This window comes from Nyctibius grandis, chromosome 36, assembly GCF_013368605.1.
Source record: "Nyctibius grandis isolate bNycGra1 chromosome 36, bNycGra1.pri, whole genome shotgun sequence".
In the NCBI taxonomy this organism is placed as follows: Eukaryota; Metazoa; Chordata; class Aves; order Nyctibiiformes; family Nyctibiidae; genus Nyctibius; species Nyctibius grandis.
The window spans coordinates 244,678-269,197 of NC_090693.1; the positions used below are offsets into that span (position 1 = coordinate 244,678).

General features: G+C 63.2%; 2 protein-coding genes across 2 annotated transcripts; both read right to left on the minus strand.

Moving 5' to 3' along the window:
* Positions 1-10: 10 nt before the first annotated feature.
* UBE2M (ubiquitin conjugating enzyme E2 M) lies at positions 11-10,160 on the minus strand. The gene is made up of 6 exons (XM_068421823.1): positions 9,386-10,160; positions 5,585-5,679; positions 4,179-4,217; positions 3,315-3,418; positions 2,999-3,062; positions 11-265 (listed from the first exon to the last, which is right to left on the minus strand). The coding sequence occupies exons 1-6, from the start codon at positions 9,492-9,494 to the stop codon at positions 125-127; spliced, it is 552 nt and encodes a 183-aa protein (XP_068277924.1). The 5' UTR covers positions 9,495-10,160; the 3' UTR covers positions 11-124.
* Positions 10,161-10,616: 456 nt separating this feature from the next.
* Positions 10,617-24,485, minus strand: TRIM28 (tripartite motif containing 28). The gene is made up of 18 exons (XM_068421819.1): positions 24,237-24,485; positions 22,514-22,626; positions 22,282-22,414; positions 21,896-22,031; positions 20,289-20,405; positions 18,502-18,616; positions 18,274-18,420; positions 16,924-17,038; positions 16,748-16,848; positions 16,389-16,647; positions 16,247-16,289; positions 15,481-15,543; positions 13,954-14,149; positions 13,612-13,868; positions 11,950-12,058; positions 11,803-11,877; positions 10,973-11,107; positions 10,617-10,898 (listed from the first exon to the last, which is right to left on the minus strand). The coding sequence occupies exons 1-18, from the start codon at positions 24,430-24,432 to the stop codon at positions 10,725-10,727; spliced, it is 2,484 nt and encodes an 827-aa protein (XP_068277920.1). The 5' UTR covers positions 24,433-24,485; the 3' UTR covers positions 10,617-10,724.
* Between the last annotated feature and the right edge of the window lie 35 nt (positions 24,486-24,520).

Here is a 24,520-nt window from a genome sequence, read left to right on the forward strand (position 1 = left end):
CCACACGTGGGGGGCGGGGGGCGGGGCGCAGGGACACACCCCCGCCCCGCCCCCCGGTGTGTGGGGCCAATAAATAGGCGGGGGGGCGGGGCTGAGGGGGGAGGGGGCGTGGCCGGGGGCGGGGCTACTTGAGGCAGCGCTCGAAGTAGGTGGCGCCCACGTAGCCGCCCCGCAGCGCGCGCTGCACGTTCTGCTCGAAGAGGCGGCGGTTGCTCTGCAGCACCTCGGCCGCCTCCTTGTTCAGGGGGTCCTCGGGGTTCGGCTCCTGGGGGGGGGGGGAGACCCCAAAGTGTTATATATGGGGGGGGGGACACCGAGGGGTGAGGGGGGGGGGGGGACAGCCCGAGAGGGGGGGGATTTGGGGGGGGAGGGGGTGGTAAAACAGCCCCCCCCCCCCCCCCCCACTGGGGATGCTTCAGTGCGTCAGGGAGGTGTAGGGCCCCCCCCCCATATTTAGGGGCCCCCCCATATTTTGGGCCCCCCCATATTTAGTGGCCCCCCCCCATATTTAGTGACTCACCCCCCCTATTTAGGGCCCCCCCCATATTTAGGGCCCCCCCCCATACTTAGGGATGCCCCCCTATACTTAGGGCCCACCAGTATTTGGGGGTGACACCCCCATATTTAGGACCCCCCCATACTTAGTGCCCCCCCATATTTAATGACTCACCCACCCCCCCTATTTAGGGCCCCCCCATATTTAGAGCCCCCCCCAAACTTTGCCCCCCCCCATACTCAGGGACCCCCCCCATACTTAGGGACCCCCCCCCATATTTAGGGCCCCCCCCAATATTTAAAGACTCACCCACCCCCCCTATTTAGGGCCCCCCCCTATTTAGGGCCCCCCCATACTTAGGGCCCCCCCCGCATACTTAGGGACCCCCCAATATTTGGGGGTGATTCCCCCATATTTAGGACCCCCCCATACTTAGGGACCCCCCCCATACTTAGGGACCCCCCAATATTTGGGGGTGACACCCCCCATATATAGGGCCCCCCCTATACTTAGGGACCCCCCCAATATTTGGGGGGTGACATCCCCCATATTTAGGGCCCCCCTCCCATTTAGGGCCCCCCCCCCATACTTAGGGACACCCCCCCCATACTTAATGCCCCCCCCCATACTTAGGGACCACCCCCCAGCTAGTGCCCCCCCCCATATTTGGTATCTCCCCTATTTAGGCCCCCCCCCATTTAGGACCCCCCCCACATTTAGGGCCCCCCCCCCCATACTTAGTGCCCCCCCCCAGTTAGTGCCCCCCCCCCCATATTTGGTATCCCCCCTATTTAGGACCCCCCCCTATATTTAGCCCCCCCCCAATACTTAGTGGCCCCCCCCCATATTTAGGGCCACCCCCCCCATACTTAGTAGCCCCCCCCCATACTTAGTAGCCCCCCCGTACCCCTTAACACCCCCCCAATACCCCCCAGGGCTCCTCACCCCCCCCCAGCAAACCCCCCCACCCCGGCGTCACCCCAACAGCCCCCCAGCACCCTTTGGGGGGGTCCTTAATGCCCCCCCCCCCGCCCCGGGGCACCCTAATGCCCCCCCCGGGCACCCCAATCCCCCCCCCCGGTAACAGCCCCTGACACCCCCTCAAGCCCCGCCCTGAAGCCCTAAAGCCCCCAGGGGCCACCTCAGGGTGTCCCCAGGCCACCAAAGGCCACCTCTGGGTGTCTCCACAGCACTGGGTGCCCCCTTTGGGGTGACCCAGCATCACCAGGTGGCCCCAAAAGGGGTCCCAAGGCCACCAGGTGCCACCTAAGGGTGTCCCAAGGCCAGCAGGTGCCACCTCAGGGTGTCCCAAGGCCACTGAGGGTCCCTAGAACATGTCCCAGAGCCACCAGGTGCCACCTCAAGGTGTCCCAAGGCCACCAGGTGCACCAAGGAGATGTCCCAAGGCCTCAAGGTGCCACCTTGGAGTCTCCCAATGTCACCAAGGGCACCTAGAACACGTCCCAAGGCCACCAGGTGCCACCTCATGGTCTCCCAAGGCCACCGGGTGCCCCCAGGAGGTGTCACAAGGCCACCGGGTGCCACTCTGGGGTCTCCCAACATCACCAAGGGCCCCTAGGACATGTCCCAGGGCCACCAGGTGCCACCTCATGGTCTCCCAAGGCCACCAATGGCCCCTAGAACATGTCCGAGGGCCACCAGGTGCCACCTCATGGTCTCCCAAGGCCACCACGGGCCCCTAAGACATGTCCCAGGGCCACCAGGTGCCACCTCGTGGTCTCCCAAGGCCACCAATGGCCCCTAGGACATGTCCAAGGGCCACCAGGTGCCACCTCATGGTCTCCCAAGGCCACCAAGGGCCCCTAGGACATGTCTCAGGGCCACCAGGTGCCACCTCATGGTCTCCCAAGGCCACCAAGGGCCCCCAGGTGCCACCTCGTGGTCTCCCAAGGCCACCAATGGCCCCTAAGACATGTCCCAGGGCCACCAGGTGCCACCTCGTGGTCTCCCAAGGCCACCAAGGGCCCCTAGGACATGTCCCAGGGCCACCACGTGCCACCTCGTGGTCTCCCAAGGCCACCAATGGCCCCTAGAACATGTCCGAGGGCCACCAGGTGCCACCTCATGGTCTCCCAAGGCCACCAAGGGCCCCCAGGTGCCACCTCGTGGTCTCCCAAAGCCACCAAGGGCCCCCAGGTGCCACCTCATGGTCTCCCAAGGCCACCAATGGCCCCTAGGACATGTCCAAGGGCCACCAGGTGCCACCTCATGGTCTCCCAAGGCCACCAAGGGCCCCCAGGTGCCACCTCATGGTCTCCCAAGGCCACCAAGGGCCCCCAGGTGCCACCTCGTGGCCTCCCAAGGCCACCAAGGGCCCCTAGGACATGTCCCAGGGCCACCAGGTGCCTCCCCAGGATATCCCAAGGCTACTAGGTGCCCCTCAGGAGATGTCCCAAGGCCACCAGGTGCCCCCCAAGGGCCACCTCAGAGCCACGACGGGTGCCCCCCACCCATGGGCGCGCGCACCCCGGGGGTACTCACCAGGAAGAGGTACTGGAGGCCGTAGATGATGGAGTTTATCGTCAGGACGGGCTTCCAGTCCTCTCTGGGGACAGAGGCAGGCGTCAGGGGGGACACCGGGGCCACCACAAAGGTGGCCGTGGCCACCTCGAGGTCACCGCGACCACCTCGCGCCCACCCTCAAAGCGCAGAGATGCAACGAACACCCCGGGGGCAACTGTTTGCCCCCCGCCCCTCGTCCCACTCTGCCAGGTCTTCAGGGGTAGATGGAGACCCAGCTCCAGCTGTGGCCACCCCACATGTAGTGGTGGCCACCTTGGAGGTGTTGGTAGCCCACCTGAGGATGTTGAGGCAGACGTTGCCCTCCAGGTCGATGTTGGGGTGATAAACCATCGTCTCGCACTTGACCTTGGGCGGGTCGTGGGGGTAGCCCTGGCCGACCTGGGAGAGGGGACAGTGGCCCAGTCAGCCCCTTGTGGCCACCGGTCACGTCTTGGTGGCCACCAGACCCCACCCCGATCCACAGTGTGAACATCTAGTTTCTACTCATGTCTTGGTGACCACTGCTCTCACAGTGGTGGCCACCAGCCCCTGGATCCTACCCCCAGCCTGCACTGGGGACATGTGGCTGCTTGTCACATCTTAGTGGCCACGGGTCACGTTTTGGTGGCCACCAGACCCCACCCCAAGCCACAGTGTGGACACCTGGTTTTTACTCATGTCTTGGTGGCCACTAGTCTCATGGTGGTGGCCACCAGCCCCTGGATCCTACTCCCAACCTGCAGTGGGGACATGTGGCTGCTTGTCACGTCTCAGTGGCCACTGGTCACATATTGGTGGCCACCAGCCCCTACCCCAACCCACAGGGTGGACACTTGGCTACCGGTCACATCTCAGTAGCCACCAACCCCTGGTCTCAGTCCCAGGCCATACAGTGACCACAAGCCATGCCTTGATCATCTTTTGGTGGCCACGGGTCAGGTTTCAGTAGCCACCTGCCTCCTGCTCTCACCCACAGGCCACGCTCATGACTGTAGATCCCACCTTGGTGGCCACAGCTCCCACCTTAGTGGCCACAGCTCCCACCTTGGTGGCCATCCATCCCCCAGCCCCTGGGGCAGCCATGTGGCCACCGGTCCCATCTTGGTGGCCCCGGGAAGGATGTAGGTAGCCACACAGTTCTCCTCGGTGATGGACTGACCTTAAAACTGAAGACGAATTTCCCTCCCTTGTAGAAGCCCTGTGGGAGAGAGAGATGTCACCGGGGGTGGGGGGACACTGGGGGGACACGGGGGGGGACACTGGGGGGACACTGGGGACACAGAGGGAATGGGGACACCAGGGGGACCCCAAGGGACATGTGGGGACAACGAGGGGGATGGGGGAAGGATGGGGGGGGCACAGGGGACATGAGGGTCTTCTGAGGGGACATGGGGGTGACAAGGGGGTGACAAGGGGGACAGGGGGGACACGAGGACACTATGGGGATGGCAGGGGACCCCAAAATGACATGGGGGGGACACGGGGACACCAGGGGGACCCCAAGGGACAAGTGGGGACAACGAGGGGGATGGGGGGGGCACAGGGGAACCCCAAGGGACAAGAGGGTCTTCTGAGGGGACATGGGGGTGACAAGGGGGACACGAGGACACTGTGGGGATGGCAGGGGACCCCAAAATGACATGGGGGGGACATGGGGGGGTGGGGACACTGGGGGGACACCAAAGGACAAGTGGGGACAACGAGGGGGATGGGGGGGGCACAGGGGAACCCCAAGGGACAGGAGGGTCTTCTGAGGGGACATGGGGGTGACAAGGGGGTGACAAGGGGGACAGGGGGGACATGAGGACACTGTGGGGATGGCAGGGGACCCCAAAATGACATGGGGGGGACACGGGGACACCAGGGGGACCCCAAGGGACAAGTGGGGACAACGAGGGGGATGGGGGACGGATGGGGGGGCACGGGGGAACCCCAAGGGACAGGAGGGTCTTCTGAGGGGACACGGGGGTGACAAGGGGGACACAAGGACACTGCGGGGATGGCAGAGGACCCCAAAATGACATGGGGGGACACGGGGACACCAGGGGGACCCCAAGGGACAAGTGGGGACAACGAGGGGGATGGGGGAAGGATGGGGGGGGCACAGGGGAACCCCAAGGGACAGGAGGGTCTTCTGAGGGGACACGGGGGTGACAAGGGGGACAGGGGGGACAGGAGGACACTGCGGGGATGGCAGAGGACCCCAAAATGACATGGGGGGGACACGGGGCGGTGGGGACATCAGGGGAACCCCAAGGGACAAGTGGGGACAACGAGGGGGATGGGGGGGGGCACAGGGGACATGAGGGTCTTCTGAGGGACATGGGAGTGACACTGCAGGGATGGCAGGGGACCCCAAAATGACATGGGGGGACACGGGGGGGTGGGGACACCAGGGGGACCCCAAGGGACAAGTGGGGATGAGGGGGACGGATGGGGGGGCACAGGGGAACCTTGGGGATGGGAGAGGCCCCAGGGGGGTGACGGGGGGTGACAGGGGGTGACAGGGGGGTGACAGGGGAGGTGACAGGGGGGGTGACAGGGGGGTGACAGGGGGGTCCCCACCTCGTCGGGGCAGATGAGGAGGCGGAAGTGCAGCAGGTCGTCCTGGTCGGAGAAGTCGATCTCGCACGTCTTGGGGAGGTTCAGCTCGTTGATGTCTGGGGGGGGACACGGGTGACACGGGGGTGACACGGGGGTGACACGGGGGTGACACGGGGGTGACACGGGGCCACCCCCGCCCTGCTCCCAGGCTGGTACATCTCAGGCTCAGTGCAGCCTTACTGGGACCAGTGTGTCCTCCTCAACTGGGCGCTACTGGGAGCAGCAGCAGGTCTCCCCACCTGTATCCCCAGTAAGGCCCTACTGGGACCAGTACCTTTCCCCAAGTGGGACCCTACTGGGACCAGCCCGTGGCCCCCACCAGGGCCTTACTGGGACCAGCACATTCCCCCCACCAGGGCCTTACTGGGACCAGCACGTTATCCCCACCAGGGCCTTACTGGGACAACTGCATCCCCCCCACTGGGACCAGCACGTGCCCCTCACCGGGGCCTTACTGGGACCAGCACGTGCCCCCCACCGGGGCCCTACTGGGACCAGCACGTGCCCCTCACCGGGGCCCTACTGGGACCAGCACGTGCCCCTCACCGGGGCCCTACTGGGACCAGCACGTGCCCCCCACCGGGGCCCTACTGGGACCAGCACGTGCCCCCCACCGGGGCCCTACTGGGACCAGCACGTGCCCCGCACCGGGGCCTTACTGGGACCAGCACGTGCCCCGCACCGGGGCCTTACTGGGACCAGCACGTGCCCCCCACCGGGGCCTTACTGGGACCAGCACGTGCCCCGCACCGGGGCCTTACTGGGACCAGCACGTGCCCCGCACCGGGGCCTTACTGGGACCAGCACGTGCCCCGCACCGGGGCCTTACTGGGACCAGCACGTGCCCCTCACCGGGGCCTTACTGGGACCAGCACGTGCCCCTCACCGGGGCCTTACTGGGACCAGCACGTGCCCCTCACCGGGGCCTTACTGGGACCAGCACGTGCCCCTCACCGGGGCCTTACTGGGACCAGCACGTGCCCCTCACCGGGGCCTTACTGGGACCAGCACGTGCCCCTCACCGGGGCCTTACTGGGACCAGCACGTGCCCCTCACCGGGGCCTTACTGGGACCAGCACGTGCCCCTCACCGGGGCCTTACTGGGACCAGCACGTGCCCCTCACCGGGGCCTTACTGGGACCAGCACGTGCCCCTCACCGGGGCCTTACTGGGACCAGCACGTGTCCCCCACCGGGGCCTTACTGGGACCAGCACGTGTCCCCCACCGGGGCCTTACTGGGACCAGCACGTGTCCCCCACCGGGGCCTTACTGGGACCAGCATGTTCACCACACTGGGACCCTACTGGGACCAGCCCGCTCCCCCCACTAGGGCCTTACTGGGACCAGCACGGTTTCCCCCACCGGGGCCTTACTGGGACCAGTATGTTCCCCCTCACCGGGGCCTTACTGGGACCAGTACGTGCCCCCCCACCGGGGCCTTACTGGGACCAGTACGTGCCCCCCCCACCGGGGCCTTACTGGGACCAGTAGGTGCCCCCCCCACCAGGGCCTTACTGGGACCAGTAGGTGCCCCCCCCACCAGGGCCTTACTGGGACCAGTACCTTCCCCCACCAGGCCTTACTGGGCCCAGTACCTTCCCCCCACAGCGGCCTTACTGGGCCCAGTACCTTCCCCCCACAGCGGCCTTACTGGGCCCAGTACCTTCCCCCCACAGCGGCCTTACTGGGCCCAGTACCTTCCCCCCACAGCAGCCTTACTGGGCCCAGTACCTTCCCCCCACAGCGGCCTTACTGGGCCCAGTACCTTCCCCCCACAGCAGCCTTACTGGGCCCAGTACCTTCCCCCCACAGCGGACTTACTGGGCCCAGTACCTTCCCCCACCAGGGCCTTACTGGGACCAGTACGTGCCCCCCCCACCAGGGCCTTACTGGGACCAGTACGTGCCCCCCCCACCAGGGCCTTACTGGGACCAGTACGTGCCCCTCCCACCAGGGCCTTACTGGGACCAGTACGTGCCCCCCCCACCAGGGCCTTACTGGGACCAGTACGTGCCCCCCCCACCAGGGCCTTACTGGGACCAGTACGTGCCCCCCCCACCAGGGCCTTACTGGGACCAGTACGTGCCCCCCCCACTAGGGCCTTACTGGGACCAGGACGTGCCCCCCCCACCAGGGCCTTACTGGGACCAGTACCTTCCCCCCACAGCGGCCTTACTGGGCCCAGTACCTTACCCCCACAGCGGCCTTACTGGGCCCAGTACCTCCCCCCCACAGCGGCCTTACTGGGACCAGTACCTCCCCCCCGACAGCGGCCTTACTGGGACCAGTACCTTCCCCCCCACAGCGGCCTTACTGGGCCCAGTACCTTCCCCCCACAGCGGCCTTACCGGGACCAGTACGTGCCCCCCACCAGGCCTTACTGGGCCCAGTACCTCCCTCCCACAGCGGCCTTACTGGGCCCAGTACCTTCCCCCCACAGCGGCCTTACTGGGCCCAGTACCTTCCCCCCACAGCGGCCTTACTGGGCCCAGTACCTTCCCCCCACAGCGGCCTTACTGGGACCAGTACCTCCCCCCCCACAGCGGCCTTACTGGGACCAGTACCTTCCCCCCACAACGGCCTTACTGGGCCCACTACCTCCCCCCCACAACGGCCTTACTGGGACCAGTATGTGCCCCCCCCACCAGGGCCTTACTGGGACCAGTACCTGCCCCCCCCACCAGGGCCTTACTGGGACCAGTAGGTGCCCCCCCCACCAGGGCCTTACTGGGACCAGTACGTGCCCTCCCCCACCAGGGCCTTACTGGGACCAGTACGTGCCCTCCCCCACCAGGGCCTTACTGGGACCAGAACCTTCCCCCCACCAGGGCCTTACTGGGACCAGTACCTCCCCCCCACAGCGGCCTTACTGGGCCCACTGCCTTCCCCCCACAGCGGCCTTACTGGGACCAGTACCTTCCCCCCACAACGGCCTTACTGGGCCCAGTACCTCCCCCCCACAGCGGCCTTACTGGGACCAGTACCTCCCCCCCGACAGCGGCCTTACTGGGCCCAGTACCTTCCCCCCGACAGCGGCCTTACTGGGACCAGTACCTTCCCCCCCACAGCGGCCTTACTGGGACCAGTACGTGCCCCCCACCAGGCCTTACTGGGCCCAGTACCTCCCCCCACAGCGGCCTTACTGGGCCCAGTACCTCCCCCCCACAGCGGCCTTACTGGGACCAGTACCTCCCCCCCACAGCGGCCTTACTGGGACCAGTACCTCCCCCCCGACAGCGGCCTTACTGGGCCCAGTACCTTCCCCCCCACAGCGGCCTTACTGGGCCCAGTACCTTCCCCCCACAGCGGCCTTACTGGGACCAGTACGTGCCCCCCACCAGGCCTTACTGGGCCCAGTACCTCCCCCCACAGCGGCCTTACTGGGCCCAGTACCTCCCCCCACAGCGGCCTTACTGGGACCAGTACCTCCCCCCCACAGCGGCCTTACTGGGACCAGTACCTCCCCCCCGACAGCGGCCTTACTGGGCCCAGTACCTTCCCCCCACAGCGGCCTTACTGGGCCCGGTACCCGCCTCCCCACCTAGGCCCCAGCCTCTCCCGTTAGGCCCCACCAGGCCCCAGCCCCTCCCGTTAGGCCCCACCAGGCCCCAGCCCCTCCCGTTAGGCCTCACTAGGCCTCAGCCTCCCCCCAACGCCCCCGGGCGCTTCCGTCACAGCCGGGCCGGGCCCGGCGGGTCCCGGGGGAAGGTAGAACCGGGGAGCGGCGGGTCGGAGCCGTTGAGGCCCGGGGCCCGGGTCACCTTTCTGGATGCGGAGCTGAGCGGCCGAGGCCTTTTTGCTGGTGCCTTTGGTGCCGCCCGCCGATTCCTCCTCCTTCTTCTGTTGCTTTAGGGAGAAGAGCTTGATCATCCTGCCGGGCCTGAAACCGGGCGGGGACCGGGGAGCCGGGTAGGGGCAGGCCCCCCCCGGGAGGGGGCGAACGACGGCACAGACGGCAACGGGCAACCGGAGCCGGGTGTGGGGGGGGGGGGGGAGCGGCGGCGGCGGCTGCTCTGAGGAGATGGAGGGGAAGGGGATGGGGTTGGGGGGGGGGGGGAGAGAGATCGGCGACGGCCGGCGCCGCTCGGCAACTTCCGGAAACGCTTCGGGACTGTCCGGAAGAGACTTCGGAGCTTTCCGGAAGGAACCGGAGCTTCGGAGGCCTTCGGGACTTTCCGGAGAGAGCTCGGGTGGGAACCGAAGGTGCTTCGGCTTCTTCCGGAAGGAGAACGACTCGTTCCGGGGATGGGGAGGGGGGTGTCTCTCCTCGTCGCTTCGGCTCTTTCCGGGCGAATTTTCGGCTCTTCACGGAAACGCTTCGGCTTTTTTTTCCGGACAAGCTTTTGGCTCTTTCCGGAGATGTTTTCGGCTCTTTCCGGAACGAGAACGACTCGTTCCGCGGGGGGTGGGTGAGGGAGGTGGTGTCTATCCCCGCCGCTTCGGCTCTTTCCGGAGACTCTTGGGCTCTTCCCGGAAGGAGAACGACTTCTTCCGGGGTCGGGGGGAAGCGGGTCCTATCCCCACTGCTTCGGCTCTTTCCGGTGACGCTTCGGCTCTTTCCGGAAGGCTTCGGCTCTTTCCGGCTCCCTCCCTCCACCCACCAGCCAATCCCGCGCAGGGGGAGGGGCTTGAGGCCCCGTCGCCGCAGTTCCCCCACTGGGCGCCGCCATCTTTCTCCTGGGCGCCGCCATCTTTACTGAGGCCATGACGATGAGTGTGGAAGCACAAACATTACTGGGACCAGTTCCCCCTCCCAGAACCTCCAAGCGGGGCCATACTGGGACCAATCCCTCCCCTCCCAATCCCCAGTCTGGCCAGCACCAACCCTCCCAGCTCTAAGCCCAGTAGCTCCCAGTTCGGCACCAGTTTAGCTTCAGCCTCATGAGGGTGAGGATGGAACTGGGGGGGGGCACGAAGAGACAAAATGGGGGGACCCCAAGGGCTGGGAGGAGACCCCAAGACGTGGGAGGAGACCCCAAGACGTGGGAGGAGACGACGCTGGTTTTATTTCTCTGACAGACGCTGACGGGGGGGACACCACCAGGGTCCTTGGGGTCACCGCTACCCCCCTCAAGGTGGGGGGGGGGTGAGGGGGGGGCATCAGGGTGCCAGGGGGGCAGCGGGGGGAGCCGGGGAGCCTTCGGCCTCGTCCACAGGGATGACGGGGTTGAGGGGGACGAGGGCGGACGAGAATTTGCGGTCGCCGAAAGCGGCGTTGAGGCGAGCTTCGAAAAACCGCTGCAGGCCCAGGATGGACTGAACGTCGGCCTTGTCCTGGGGAGGGGAAAATAGAGGTGAGGGGGGGTTTAGCCCCCCAAAAAACCCCCCCCGGGGGGTCCGTCCCGCACCTCGGTGAGGCGGTTGAACTGTCGGATCATCCTCCAGACGTCGGAGGCGAATTCCTCGGGGCAGCGGTAGTGGGGGGTGAGCTTCTCCTGGAGCCTGGCGCGGATGAGGGTGAGGTCGATGGCGTCGTGGGCGTCCTGGGGAGGGGGAATCGAGGGGTCCCGGGGGGTGTGAGGGATCCTGGGGGTGGGGGTGAGGGGTCCCAGGGGGGTGTGAGGGGTCCCCGGGGTGGGGGGGGGGGGGTGTAAGGGATCCCGGGGGGGTGAGAGATCCCCGGGGTGGGGGTGAGGGATGCCCAGGGTCGGGGGGGGGAGTGTAAGAGATCCCGGGGGGTGAGGGATCCCCAGGGGTGTGAGAGATGCCCGGGGGGGTGTGAGGGATCCCAGGGGTGGGGGTGAGGGATCCCAGGGGGTGGGGGTGAGGGATGCCCAGGGGGTGGGGGGTCCCGGGGGGAAGGTGTGTGAGGGATCCCGGGGCTGGGAGGGGGTGAGGGAACCTGGGGCAGGGGGGGTGTGTGAGGGATACTGGGGGGAGAGGGTGAGGGATACTGGGGGGAGGGGGGTGAGGGATCCCAGGGTGGGGGGGTAAGGGATCCCGGGGGTGGGTGTGAGGGATCCCGGGGTGGGTGAGGGGTCCCAAGGGGGTGAGGGATCCCGGTGGGGGGTGTGAGGGATCCTGGGGGGGGTGAGGGGTCCCAAGGGGGTGAGGGATCCCGGGGGGGGTGTGAGGGATCCCAAGGGGGGGTGAGGGATCCCGGGGGGAGGGGTGAGGGATCCCGGGGGGAGGGGTGAGGGATCCCCCCCCACTTTGGATCCCGCACCCCAGGACTCACCAGGGAGCTGGACAGACGGTGGAGGGGCCGGCAAGGCTCGTGGCAGAGCAGCTCCAGCAGCACGTACTCGCATTTCTGTGGGGATTTGAAAGGATCCCTCGATCCCTTGCGGATCCCTGGGATCACCCCCCACCCCCCGATACACACCTGTTGGTCCAGGGGGCAAAGTTTGTGGGGTGGCCCCTCCTGGAAGCCGGCGGCGAGGTCCTCGTTGGGGGGTGGCAGGTCCTGGCACAGCAGACACCTCCACTCGGGGCTTGGTGGGAGCGGGAGAAGGGATCAGGGTGGAGGGATCGGGTTGAGGGATCAGGGTGTCCCCCCTCCCTCGCCGTTTGTCCCCTCTGGTGTGGGCAGAGCCCTCGGGCTTGAGGCCCGGAGCTCCCCAGGGGTGGGGGCTGCGATGGAGGGGGGAGAGCAGCTCCTCAGGGATCCAAGAGGTCCCAAGTGATCTGAGATCAAGGCGTGGGGATCAGGGCAGGAGATCCCCAAGGGATCTGGGTCTCTGTGTAGGTCCCCAGGTGGATTGAAGATCTACAAGGGATCCAGGAGGGTGAGGGATGGAGCAGTAGAGCCCCAGAGGTTCTCCCCCAGGATTTGGGATCACCAGGGAAGATCCCAAGGCAGATAAAGGGCCAGGAGATCCCAGAGGGTCTGGGCTGGAGAGCTGGATCCCTCCCCTGGATGGCAGAAAGCAGCCCCCCCCCCCAGGGCTGGACCTCCCCAAGGATCGAGATGGGATCTCCAGGTGGTCCCTGTGTGGATCCATGAGAGCTGGCCTGGTCCACGGGGATGGAAGATCCCAGGGGCAACAACCAGCAAATCCTGGGGATCTGGTAGCAACCAAGGACCAGAAAACCCAGGTGGCCACAACCCCCTCAGAGGAGGGATCAGCAGATCCCAAAAGACACCAGCAGATCTCAAGGGAGAGACACAGACTTGGGTCAAGTGGCTCCCAAAGCTCCAGTGGTGGCCAAGGACCTCTGGGTTGGGGACCAACTGGATCTGGGGTGGGCAGACAGATCCCAGAGGCCAGGGATCACCCAAGGAATCTAGTGGGACTTCAGGATCCCCCCCCCAAGCAATCAGGGAGCAATTCCACCCCTGTCCTGGGACGAGGAAGCAGCAGATCCTACAGCAGAGGAGTAGATCCTGCGAGAGATCAGCAGATCCCAGGGATCTGGTGGCTCTGGGTGATCCCTGAAGATCGGGGGAGCAGCAGATCCCTGAGGATCCTCCCCCTGCCCACGATGCCAAGGGGCAGGAACCCCCAGCAAGGGGGATCCCAAGGGAGAGCAGAAGATCCCAAGGGAGAGATACGGACTCAGGTCAAGCACCAGTGGTGGCCAAGGACCTCTGGGTTGGGGACCAACTGGATCTGGGGTGGGCAGACAGATCCCAGAGGCCAGGGATCACCCAAGGAATCTAGTGGGACTTCAGGATCCCCCCCCCAAGCAATCAGGGACCAATTCCACCCCTGTCCTGGGACGAGAAAGCAGCAGATCCTACAGGAGAGGAGGAGATCCTGCGAGAGATCAGCAGATCCCAGGGATCTGGTGGCTCTGGGTGATCCCCAAAGATCCGGGGAGCAGCAGATCCCCGAGGATCCCCCCCCAGCAAGGGGGATCCCACAGGAGAGCAGAAGATCCCAAGAGATCAAGCAGTGCCAGAGGAGCCCCAAGGGGACAGGGAGGGCAGCGACCCTCAGGGACAAGAGATCAGCGGATCCCAGGGACGCGGGGGGACCTGGCGAGGTGACAAGGGCCAGCGGATCCCCAGGCTGCCCAGTAGATCCCAGGGGATCGGGCGTACCTGGGGACCTTGAGGAGGGCGGGGAGGTGACAATCGAGGTGGTAGCAGCGCTCGCAACGGTCACACATCACCACGGCGCCGGCCTGGCAGCAGACGCGGCAACAGGAGACGCCGGGACCTCGGGGGGGGGGTCCCGGGGGGACGGATCCCAACCCCAGCGAGGATCTGGTGGGTTCCGGCAGCCCGGAACGTTCCGGGACCAACCCCACGGGTTTGGTGTCCTGCGCGTCACCGATGGCGGCTTCTTGCTGCTCCTCCTGCGGGGGGGGGGGGGGGGGGGGGGGAGAGGGGGGGTGAGACAGAGGGACAGAGGTGGGGACAGGGGGACAGGGGAGCGCCCACCTTGATGGCGACGGGGGGGCTGGGCTGCGCCCCTCGCTCGATGATGATGAGGCTGAAATCTTCGGCCGAGGTGCCGGGGAAGACGCGGAAAACGGGGGGTTGCGCCGCCCCCGAGAGATCCAGGTCGAGGCGCTCGAGGCTGACGCGAGGGACCTTGCGGAGGAGGGCGCAGGCCGGACCCCCGGGGGGGCGGCTCCTGGGGTGGGGGAGGGGGAAATCAGGATGTTGGGGGACCCTCCTCAGCCCTCCTGGGGTGGTTTCTGTGGGATTTGGGGTGCTGGGGACCTCAGGGTGAGGGGGCCACCACCAGGGAGGGTCCCCAGCCACCCTGCAGCATGAAGGGGACAAGGGACAGGGGGACCCTGGTCACCCCCCTGGCACAGGGGGACCTGGTCACCCCACTGGTACAGGGGACAAGGTGAGGGGAGACCCCAGGAACAGAGTGACAGGGGACAGGGGAGTGTTGGGTACAGGGTGACAAGGGACAGGGGTCACAGCCACCCCGCTGGCACAGGGGGACAAGAAGGGGGGACCCCCAGAAACAGAGTGACAAGGGACAGGGGAGTGTTGGGTACAGGGTGACAAGGGACAGGGGGACCCTGGTCACCCCCTGGTACAGAGGGACAAGGTGGGGGGACCCCAGGAACAGAGTGACAAGGGACAGGGGAGTGTTGGGTACAGGGTGACAAGGGACAGAGGGGTCCTGGTCACCCCCTGGCACAGGGGGACCCCAGGCACCCCCCTAGTACAGGGGACAAGGTGGGGGGACCCCAGGAACAGAGTGACAAGGGACAGGGGAGTGTTGGGTACAGGGTGACAAGGGACAGGGGGACACTGGTCACCCCCTGGCACAGGGGGACAAGGTGAGGGGGGACCCCAGGAACAGAGTGACAAGGGACAGGGGAGTGCTGGGTACAGGGTGACAAGGGACAGAGGGGTCCAAATTACCCCCTTGGTACAGGGGACAAGGTGGGGGGACCCCAGAAACAGAGTGACAAGGGACAGGGGAGCGTTGGGTACAGGGTGACAAGGGACAGAGGGGTCCTGGTCACCCCCTGGCACAGGGGGACCCCAGGCACCCCCCTAGTACAGGGGACAAGGTGGGGGGACCCCAGAAACAGAGTGACAAGGGACAGGGGAGTGTTGGGTACAGGGTGACAAGGGACAGGGGTCACAGCCACCCCGCTGGCACAGGGGGACAAGAAGGGGGGACCCCCAGGAACAGAGTGACAGGGGACAGAGAAGTGCTGGGTACAGGGTGACAAGGGACAGGGGGACCCTGGTCACCCCCTGGTACAGGGGACAAGGTGGGGGGGACCCCAGAAACAGAGTGACAAGGGACAGGGGAGTGTTGGGTACAGGGTGACAAGGGACAGGGGCGTCCCAGTCACCTGTGGCTACTGGGGGACAAGGGACAGGGCTGTCCTGGTTGTCCCCAGGCCCAGGCTCCATCTTCCACCCCCTCAACTCGCTGTCGGTGTGGAGGTGCCTTAACCCCCCCCCCCGCCCCCCAACCCCCCTCGTTACCGCTTAACGAGCAGCTTCTTAACGAACTTCTCCTCCTCCCCAAGAGAATGAACGTGTCTCCTCCTGCATAACGAGGTCGTTAGGGCATCTTGGGAGGCCACCAGGCAGCCACCCTCCCCCCAAGCCACCAAATGAGGTCTCTCCCAGCTGGCAGACCCCCCAGGATGGAGTCCCACCACCCAGGGATGGCGACAGGGACACGGTGGCCCTGTCCCCTGTCCTCCCTGCCTGGGTATGGAGTGACAAGGGACACAGGGGACTGCGGTCACCGCGGGGTTTGAGGTGACAAGGTGGGGGGAACCCTAAGTATGGGGTGGAAGAGTGTCCCCCATGACAGGGGACATGGGGTGACAAGGGACAGGGACCCTGATGTGGGGTGAGGTCCCTGGTGTGAGGGGACAAGGGACAGGGTCCCTGGTGTGGGGTGAGGTCGCAGGATGGGGGTGACAAGGGACAGGGACCCTGGTGTGGGGTGAGGTCCCTGGTGTGGGGTGACAAGGGACAGGGTCCCTGGTGTGGGGTGAGGTCGCAGAATGGGGGTGACAAGGGACAGGGTCCCTGGTGTGGGGTGAGGTCCCAGGATGAGGGTGACAAGGGACACTGCTGTCTAAGCCACCCCTGGGGACAGCATGACAGGGGTCCCAGGTATGGGGTGACACCGAACAGCTACACAGGGGGTGTCCAAAGCCACCCCCCCTAAGGCACAAGGTGACAAGGGCCACCCAATCCCTGGGGACAAGGGACAGGGGTGTCCCCCCACACTCACCTCTTCACTTCTGTGACGGCGGCTTCGGGGGAGCCGTTGGCTGCTGTGAAAAAGCCACGTCAGGGGCCTTCGTCCCCACCCCTCATCCTCCTCCCATGTCACCCCCCGCCGTGTCACCCCCCTCCCCGTGTCACCCACTCACCGAGCTCACCACCCGTGTCCCCAGGGCTCTCGGCCGTCTGCGGGTGAAGGTGTGGGGGGGACAACTGGGGGCAGCCCAGACTCTCGCTTCCCAGGGGAAACTGAGGCAGGGGGGGCACCCCCAACCCCCCGCCACCGCTCTGGGGGACATCAGGGGTCCCTTGTCCCTTGTCAGTCGCCATCTGGGGTCCCACGGGGGACTTCAGGAGGAGCCCAGGGGTGTATTGTCCTTTGCTCACCACCGTGGCTTGGAGGGGACCCTGGAGAAGAGAGAGATTGAGGGGGGGGTGGCATTGCCAGGGAGGCACCCATGGGTGCGGGACCCCCCAGAAAATGTCCCCTGCCACCACCCGGAGGTACCTGCGAGGCGCCCACAGCCGGGCCGGGGCCACGGGGGCTGGTGGCCGGTGGCTGGGGGCTGGTGGCCAGCGGCTGGGGGCTCCGCTCTGAGATGATGGTGCCTGTGGAGGGAGGTGAGGGGTGTCGGGGGGGGGGGTCCAGGTGTCCCCAGGGTGTCCCCATGGGTGTCCCCTCACCGAAGGTCTCGGCGCTCTTGGTCCAGGCGTTGAGGTCCCACTGGAACTTCATGTCACCCTGCAGCTCCACGGGCTCCACGATGGCCTTGAGGGCGCGGTGGAGCTGGAAGCAGATCTGGGGGCAGGGGGGGGGGATTGTCACAACGTGGGGACCTCGGGGGGGGACGCGTGTGACAGTGTCCTGGGGGTGGCTGTCACAGTGAGGGGAGCCCAAGGGGACACGTGGCAACGTCCTAGAGACACCCACCATATCGTGGGGACACGGAGGGGACACATGGAAGCACCCTGGGGACACATGTCACAACGTGGGGAGCCCAAGGGGACACGTGGCAACGTCCTAGAGACACCCACCATATCGTGGGGACACGGAGGGGACACATGGCAGCATGTTGGGGACACTTGTCACATCACACAAACCCCAAGGGGACAGGGGGCAGCACCCTGGGGACACCCATCATATCACAGGGACCCCAAGGGGACACGTGGTAGCACCCTGGGGACACCTGTCACATCACAGGGACCCAAGGGGACATGTGGCAGCGTCCTAGAGACACCCACCATATCGTGGGGACACGGAGGGGACACATGGCAGCACCCTGGGGACACTTGTCACATCACACAGACCCCAAGGGGACATGTGGCAGCGTCCTAGAGACACCCACCATATCGTGGGGACACGGAGGGGACACATGGCAGCACCCTGGGGACACTTGTCACATCACACAGACCCCAAGGGGACATGTGGCAGCGTCCTAGAGACACCCACCATATCGTGGGGACACGGAGGGGACACATGGCAGCACCCTGGGGACACTTGTCACGTCACAGGGACCCAAGGGGACACGTGGCAGCACCCCAGAGACACCCATCATATCATGGGGACCCCGAGGGGACACATGGCAGCACCCTGGGGACACTTGTCACATCACAGGGACCCCGAGGGGACCCGATGTGACACCCATCACATCACAGGGACACTGAGGGGACCTGATGTGACACCCATCACATCACAGGGACCCCGAGGGGACCCGCTGTGACCATCCCCCTGGCAGGGTGGGCTCCCAGCACGTCCTTGGGTGCAGCACCCTGGAGGCAGCTGGGGACATGGGGCACCCTGGGGACAAACCCCACCTCAAGTGACCATCATCAGACCCCACTTTGTCCCACGTCCCCCCAGAACAGGGGACACCAGGGCGAGACACCGCCCAGCCCTGAGCTTGGCTTTGCTCTCCACCACCCAGGTCCCCAGCGGTCCCCAAGAGCAGAGTGACAGTGACGGGATGGGGACACCAATTGTCCCCATCTCAGGGGGGTTCCCTGGGGGTGTCTGGGAGCTCCTGGGTATCTCACCAGCTTCTTGGAGAGCAGCAGAGCGGTGCTGTTGTCACTCTCCAAGGCCCACGAGGCGAAGCGGAGGACGTGCTCCTGGTGTCGCTGAAGCTTGGTCATGGCCCAGTGTTGCCGTTCCAGCTTCTCCTGCTGCCCTTCCGTCACCCGCTGCGAGGAGGGGGGACAATGTCACCTCAGGGTAGAGGGATGGTGACAAGGGGGAAGGTGGTGGCACCGCGTCAGGCTCACCTGAGCATCGCTCACCAGCACCTTGCCGCGTTTGTTGAGCTCTTTCATGATCTGGAGGATGGCCATCTTGATGTCCACCTGCACCCGTTTCTGCACGTCCGTCACTTGGCGGATGCTGCCAGGAGAGAAGGGGGGAGGGGGGGTAAATCATGGAATCGGTTGGGTTGGAGAAGACCTTGAAGATCATCAAGTCCAACCATAACCCAGCACTGCCAAGGCCACCACTACCCCATAGCCCTCAGCACCACATCTCCATGGCTTTTAAATCCCTCCAGGGATGATGACTCCACCACTGCCCTGGGCAGCCTGTTCCAATGCTTGACAACCCTTTGGGTGAAGACATTTCTCCTGATCTCCAACCCAAACCTCTCCCGGTGCAACTTGAGGCCGTTTCCTCTTGTCCTACCACTTGGCAGAAGAGACCGACCCCCACCTCGCTACACACTCCTTTCAGGTAGTTGTAGAGAGCGAGAAGGTCTCCCCTCAGCCTCCTTTTCTCCAGACTAAACACCCCCAGGTCCCTCAGCTGCTCCTCAGAGGTTCTCCAGACCCTTCACCAGCTCCGTTGCCCTTCTCTGGACTCGCTCCAGCACCTCAAGGTCTTTCTTGAGTGAGAGGCCCAAAGCTGCACCCAGGATTCGAGGTGCGGCCTCACCAGTGCCGAGTCCACGGGGACAACCCCTGCCCTAGTCCTGCTGGCCACACTAGTGCTGACACAAGCCAGGATGCTGGTGGCCTTCTTGGCCACCCGGGCACACTGGTGGCTCATATTCACCAGCCATCAACCAACACCCCAGGTCCTTCTCCAGCCACTCTTCCCCCAGGCCTGGAGCGTTACAGGGGGTTGTTGTGCCCCAAGAGCAGGACCCAACACTTGGCCTTGTTGAACCTCATCCAACTGGCCTCGGTCGATCGATTGAACCTATCAAGATCCCTCTGTAGGGCCTTCCTGCCCTCCAGCAGATCAACACTCCCGCCCAACTTGGTGTCATCTGCGAACTTGCTGAGGGTGCGCTCGATCCCCCCGTCCGGATCGATAAAGATATTAAAGACATTATTAAAGATGTTCAAGATGTTCAAGATGTTCAAGATGTTCAAGATGTTCAAGATGTTCAAGATGTTCAAGATGTTCAAGATGTTCAAGATGTTCAAGGTGATGCTACTCAAGAAGATGATGGTGATGCTACTCAAGAAGATGATGGTGATGCTACTCAAGAAGATGATGGTGATGCTACTCAAGAAGATGATGGTGATGCTACTCAAGAAGATGATGGTGATGCTACTCAAGAAGATGATGGTGATGCTACTCAAGAAGATGATGGTGATGCTACTCAAGAAGATGATGGTGATGCTACTCAAGAAGACGGTGATGCTACTCAAGAAGACGGTGATGCTACTCAAGAAGACGGTGATGCTACTCAAGAAGACGATGATGCTACTCAAGAAGACGATGATGCTACTCAAGAAGACGATGATGCTACTCAAGAAGACGATGATGCTACTCAAGAAGACGATGATGCTACTCAAGATATTCAAGAGAACAGGTCCCAGTACCAAGCCCTGGGGAACCCCACTTGTGACCGGCCACCAACTGGATGTAACTCCATCCCCCACAACTCTTTGGGCCCGGCCATCCCGTCAGTTCTTTACCCAGCGAAGCGTATGCCCATCCAAGCCATGCGCAGTCAAGTTTCTCCAGGAAATACGCCCATCTGGGGCAAATAAACTCCCCCCCGGGGTGGGGGCAGATAATTTTCCCCCCTCGGGGTTTGGTGGGGGGCACGTACAAGGTGCGCACTTCCTTGGCGGAGCGCTGCAGGCTGGCGTGTTTGTCGCCCAAGCGTCTCACCAGCGTCGCCAACGTCTTGCGTTGGTTCCTCACGGCGTCCTCCAAAAATTGGTACCTGCAGGGAGGGGGGAGGGGGGAAAAGGGAGGTGCAGCGGGGTGAGGGGGGGCTGTGGACCCCAAAATACCTCAGTGGGTGCAGCCCCCTCCCACCAGTGACCCCAAAATAGCGCCCACTGAGACCCCCCCTGTCTCCTGGAGTCACTGGAGAAGCGACGTGACTGAGTTACCCGCTCAATGCTTCTCCACCTGCCTCGTTAAACTCGTTAGGCATTAATAACCTAATTAATTAGGGGCTGGCTAACACTCATCAGCCACAAAAGTTTCACTTAATTAGTTCTTTGCTTGAACTGCGTGAGATCTTTATGCATCAAAAATGCTTTTAATGTAACGAATCGATCAGGGAATCCGATAATCAGGTAATGAATTAAATTAGTTATCGATTACAGCAGGAAATTTAATCAGTCTGAGAGTAAAATCAGTCGGGTTTTAAAAAAAATCAACTGAAAATCCATGAAGATACTTTAAAAATCCTTAAAAATCCATAAGGATAAATTAAAAGTCCATAAAGATAAATTAAAAATCCAGAAAAATCCACAAAAATAAATTAAAAATCCACGAATTAAAAATCCATAAAAATCCACAAATTAAAAATCCATAAAAATCCACAAATTAAATCCATAAAAATCCATAAAAATAAATTAAAAATCCTGTAAAATCTATAAATTAAAATCCTGTAAAATCCATACAGATAAATTAAAATCCTGTAAAATCCATAAAAATCCATAAATTAAAATCCTTAAAAATCCATTAAAATCCATAAATTAAAATCCATAAAAATCCGTAAATTAAAAATCCATAAAAATCCATAAAGATAAATTAAAATCCATAAAATCCATAAAATCCATAAAAATAAATTAAAAATCCCATTTAAAATCCCATTTAAAATCCCATTTAAAATCCCATTTAAAATCCCATTTAAAATCCCATTTAAAATCCCATTTAAAATCCCATTTAAAATCCCATTTAAAATCCCATTTAAAATCCCATTTAAAATCCCATTTAAAATCAAGCTAATTGAAATAACTGAAAAACTAATTAGATTTTTCATGACTAGCAAATTACCGCCAAATTCCTTCAAACCGAAACGCAACTTCAGCTCCTCAAACCCACCAGTCCGCTAATTATCAAAATAATTAATCAGATAATCTGTTTAGTTAAAAACCAAAAATTAACTAAAATTAACACTCAGCTCCGTCAATCCGTTTAGTTGTTGGCCAACTAATGAGTTTGATTTTTAAAATCAATCACTAATTGATGAGAATAATCAGCCTGTAACTAATTTCAATAACTAATTAATCAGTTTAATTAATCAAATATTCATCAAAAACACATTTAAGGCGCCGCGGGGCCTCGCTGATGACATTTTCTGACAACTAATTTCTTCCTCATCTGCCTCGCCTCAAAACGCCGTTTTTAAGGGCTAACAAGCAGGATAATCGATTCAAGTGCTAATTAACCCTAATCAACTTTTAATCAGTTAATTACTGGTGGTCCTTGTGGGCGTTGAGCTGGCAGTCGCGGCAGGTGAGCGCGTCGCACGTGTCGCAGAAGATCACGAGGGGCTCGTGCTTGTGCACGGAGCAGTAGACGGCGCGCTCCTTCTCCTTCGCCTTGCCGCTGCCTGCGGGGAAACGCGGCGTGACGTCACCGTGACGTCATCATGACGTCATCGCGGCGTCACCGGCGCCAAACAGGCCCCGTTGGCGGAGTAGGTGTCACGGTGGGACGGGCACAAGCACCGTTGAGGCACCTTCGGATGCACCCGGAGATGCCACCTACGAGGTGGCCACCTCGGAAAGGGCGGTGAGAGAGCGGTGACAAGGACGCGGTGACACGGACGCGGTGACAAGGACGCGGTGACACGGACACACCTGCGGCCCGGACCGTGTGGTCCTTGGTGTACTTGACACGCTGGTGAGCCTCCACGCAGGTCTCGCAGAGCGGCTCCGAACACTCCACGCAGTAGCTGGTGGCCGGCGCGTTGTCCTCGCAGCTCGTGCAGCACTTGGTGGTGGGGGGGGGACACAAGAGACACGACATGGGGACACCGGGCCCCTGCTTCACCCTCATTAATCGTTAATTAAGCATTAAACGACGCGTTACCTGACCGGATCCCTGGCTGGTGGCAGCCGCCTCGGTCCCGTTGTCCCTCAGAAAGTAGTTCTCCACGACGTCCTTCAGGTGACACTGGTTTTTGCAGACGGGGCAGTCGACCACTGTGGGGACGGGGAGCGTCATGGGGGGGGCCCCAGGGTCACCCCAAACCCTGGTCACCACCGTTTGTCACTAGAGAGTCCCCTCACGGCTGCCGAAAAGGGGGTGGCTCGTTAGCGGGGTGGGCTGCTAACGAGCTTCGGCAGAGAAAGAAGAAACCGGGAGATCTTGGCTCCCAACGGTGACCTTGGAGACTCCAAATGTGGAGCCCCACCACGGCCCCCGGTGGCTGTCCCCTCCTCCTCCTCCTCCCAGCGCAGTGACAGTTGAGATGCCATCTCCCGCAGAGGATGTGGCGCTTTTGATCTCTCCAGAAGCTTCCCCGCCGAGGCAGAGGGCTACGGAGATGGCGACGAGGAGCCGCAGCAGAGGCAACCACCGGCAAGTCAGTGTCACCCCTGGGGTGGGACAACCCCATGGTGGGAAGGACGCAGGGGTCCCGGTGGGGTCACAGCAGTTGGGGGCTGCCCGCTGTGGTAAACTGGGGGGGGCACAAGGAGGCCGTCGAGCACGGGAAGCTTGAGGAGACCCCACGGGCCACTCCCCATCCAGCCAAAGCCCCACTCAGGAGCCCCTGGAGAAGCCAAGGGTGCTGATGGCACCTCCAGCTGCTTCACGCACGGGTCCGCTGGCACCCCTCAGCACAGCTCCGATCCCACAGCACCCTCAAAATGCCCTCACAGGCGCCCAGGCCCACCCTGATCCCTCCCTCAAACCCCCACAGATGGCCAGGACCACCCTGACCCCTCCTCACACCCACCCAGGCCCACCCTGATCCCTCCTCACAGGCACCCAGGCCCACCCTGACCCCTCTCACACCCGCCCAGGCCCACCCTGACCCCTCCTCACGGGCACCCAGCCCCACCCTGACCCCTCCTCATGGGCGCCCAAGCCCACCCTGATCCCTCCTCATGGGCGCCCAAGCCCACCCTGATCCCTCCTCACGGGCACCCAGGCCCACCCTGACCCCTCTCACACCCGCCCAAGCCCACCCTGATCCCTCCTCATGGGCGCCCAGGCCCACCCTGATCCCTCCTCACACCCGCCCAGGCCCACCCTGACCCCTCTCACACCCACCCAGGCCCACCCTGACCCCTCCTCACACCCACCCAGGCCCACCCTGACCCCTCCTCACGGGCACCCAGGCCCACCCTGACCCCTCTCACACCCACCCAGGCCCACCCTGATCCCTCCTCACACCCACCCAGGCCCACCCTGACCCCTCTCACACCCACCCAGGCCCACCCTGATCCCTCCTCATGGGCACCCAGGCCCACCCTGATCCCTCCTCACACCCACCCAGGCCCACCCTGACCCCTCCTCACACCCACCCAGGCCCACCCTGACCCCTCTCACACCCACCCAGGCCCACCCTGACCCCTCTCACACCCACCCAGGGCTCTTGGTGCCACCCTACCTGTCCGTAACCCCTCCCCGGCCTCTCACACCCCCTTGCCGGGCTCTCGCTCCCCTCAGCACCACCCTCCCGGTCACGGTCGTGCGCGGTTCCTCGCTTTAGCGGGGCCTCACACGGTCCTTTGACCCCGGTTAACACCCGCCGCCCCTCTCCGTTAAGCCGCCCCTGAGGTGCCTCAGCCGCCCCTCGCCTCACCTGGCTCCTCCGGGGCGGCGGCGGGGCTCGGCGCGGCCCTCAGACACTCCCGGCAAACCGAGTGGAGACAAGGCAACAACCGCGGTCCCCGCTCGCCCCTCAGCCGCTCCCGGCAAACGCCGCAACGCTCCAATAAGTCCAAAGAATCCGGTCGTTGCCCGGCGGGATCAGCCGCCTCCAGCTCCGGCCCCGACATGGCGGCCGCTGCCCCCCTCCTCAACGAGCCCCCCGCCGGCGGAGCGCGCAGCAGGCTCCTCCTCCTCCTCTGGGATCAGCCAATCAGC

Excerpts from the sequence above, each read along its gene's own strand:
- UBE2M (XM_068421823.1), bottom strand. The coding sequence starts at position 9,494 with ATGATCAAGCTCTTCTCCCTAAAGCAACAGAAGAAGGAGGAGGAATCG. Across the intron at positions 5,680-9,385 it reads TCAGCTCCGCATCCAGAAAG|ACATCAACGAGCTGAACCTC; the intron begins GTGACCCGGGCC and ends GTCCCCCCCCAG. Across the intron at positions 3,419-4,178 it reads AATTCGTCTTCAGTTTTAAG|GTCGGCCAGGGCTACCCCCA; the intron begins GTCAGTCCATCA and ends CCCCTCTCCCAG.
- TRIM28 (XM_068421819.1), bottom strand. The coding sequence starts at position 24,432 with ATGTCGGGGCCGGAGCTGGAGGCGGCTGATCCCGCCGGGCAACGACCG. Across the intron at positions 18,617-20,288 it reads GCCAAGGAAGTGCGCACCTT|CATCCGCCAAGTGACGGACG; the intron begins GTACGTGCCCCC and ends CTCTCCTGGCAG. Across the intron at positions 12,059-13,611 it reads GCCCTCCTCAAGGTCCCCAG|CCCCGAGTGGAGGTGTCTGC; the intron begins GTACGCCCGATC and ends GCTCCCACCAAG.